Below are 1,212 nucleotides of genomic sequence, written 5' to 3'. Positions count from 1 at the left end.
TAAGCTTCTCCTCCCTTATAAGGTGCTTAGGGGTCCCAGCCCTGCGGTAGTCAGTTGTTGGGCGTGGAGCTGGCTCTGCTGTTGGGATTCGGATCAGAGCTGGTGGTCCAGATGGCTCCAGCATTACCACAGCTGGACCAGGCTCTAGCCCAGGATCAGGCCCTTCCTCTGGCTCTGGAGTGAGCTTGAGCTCTGGAGGTGGTTCTGGAGCAGGTTAAAGAGACAGGTTCACCCACATACCTCACTTCCCCATGCATTTCCACAGACAGGAAGGATGCAAATGCCTTTTAGGGAATTCTGGCCCCTGAAACACCCTGGACCCCTGCCTCACTCCCCCAATCATCTTCCCCGACTGCAGTCCCCTCACCTTCCCACTGTGCCTCAGTGGGCTCTAGATGCACCAGCTCCACCCGAAGACTTCTGACGAGGCCCACCGTGTGTGGGGCAGGTCGGCTGTGCAGCACCAAGTCCTGCCTTATGATGAACCAGGAGGAAAAGAAGGGCTGGCCCAAATATTGTACCTGATCTGGCCAGGTACCCATCACACAGGCGGTGGCCCTGGGGAGAGGCAGGTGGGCAGCAAAGTCAGAGTCCTGGTCTTTCCTTCCACTCTGCCCTCCTATGGCACCTTGTTAGGGACTGAGCCTCTATGCAGGCCCCTCCACATCCAGGGGACAGACACATGCCACCCCCGGCCCCTGTGTGGCTGTCCTGTTGGTAGCAGGTGTGGGATCCAGCAGGTTCAACACGGAGTCTGTGTGAAACTCTTCTTCCCACTGGCAGCTCTCCTGAAGGTCCAGTGCACTGCCCACCCCAGCCCTGCAGGCCCCTGGGCATCTGGGCTGAGGACTGAGACAGACTTGTGAGCAGCCTGCTCACCACAATCCTGTTCTGAGCCCGCCCATGGCGGTCAGGGGAGATGGATGTGGAGAGGGGCAGGCAGAGCGGGGTGGGTCTGTCATGGGGATGGGACTCTGAGGCACAACTCAGCCCAGCCTCCCCTCTGGGTCTCCAAGGCCAGGGACCCCACCCATTGTCCTCTTTGACTCATGTCTCCTTGAAGAGGAGCCACCGGAGCTCAGCCCTCCCCTGGAAATCAGAAGATGTGTAAGATCAGGGTTCTGCCAGGCCCTGCCCTACCTAAGCCCCCACTCTGCTAACACAGGAGACCCAGCTTCTGCACCCACAGACCACTCACTTTGCTAATTGCTC

The 1,212-nt window shown here is 59.1% G+C and overlaps 1 protein-coding gene across 1 annotated transcript in view; it reads right to left on the bottom strand.

Moving 5' to 3' along the window:
* Window positions 1-1,206, bottom strand: part of LOC106725933 — a 5,903-nt gene extending 4,697 nt beyond the window's left edge. The window contains exons 1-3 of the mRNA XM_014538854.1: window positions 1,199-1,206; window positions 368-558; window positions 6-204 (exon numbers count right to left, since the gene is read on the bottom strand). Coding sequence (XP_014394340.1) covers window positions 6-204; window positions 368-542 — 374 coding nt within the window. The 5' untranslated portion in view covers window positions 543-558; window positions 1,199-1,206. The remainder of the gene's footprint in view (window positions 1-5; window positions 205-367; window positions 559-1,198) is intronic.
* Between the last annotated feature and the right edge of the window lie 6 nt (window positions 1,207-1,212).

The sequence above is a fragment of the Myotis brandtii genome, unplaced genomic scaffold, assembly GCF_000412655.1.
Source record: "Myotis brandtii unplaced genomic scaffold, ASM41265v1 scaffold19967, whole genome shotgun sequence".
NCBI lineage: Eukaryota > Metazoa > Chordata > Mammalia > Chiroptera > Vespertilionidae > Myotis > Myotis brandtii.
This window is presented reverse-complemented; position numbering and strand designations above follow the sequence as displayed.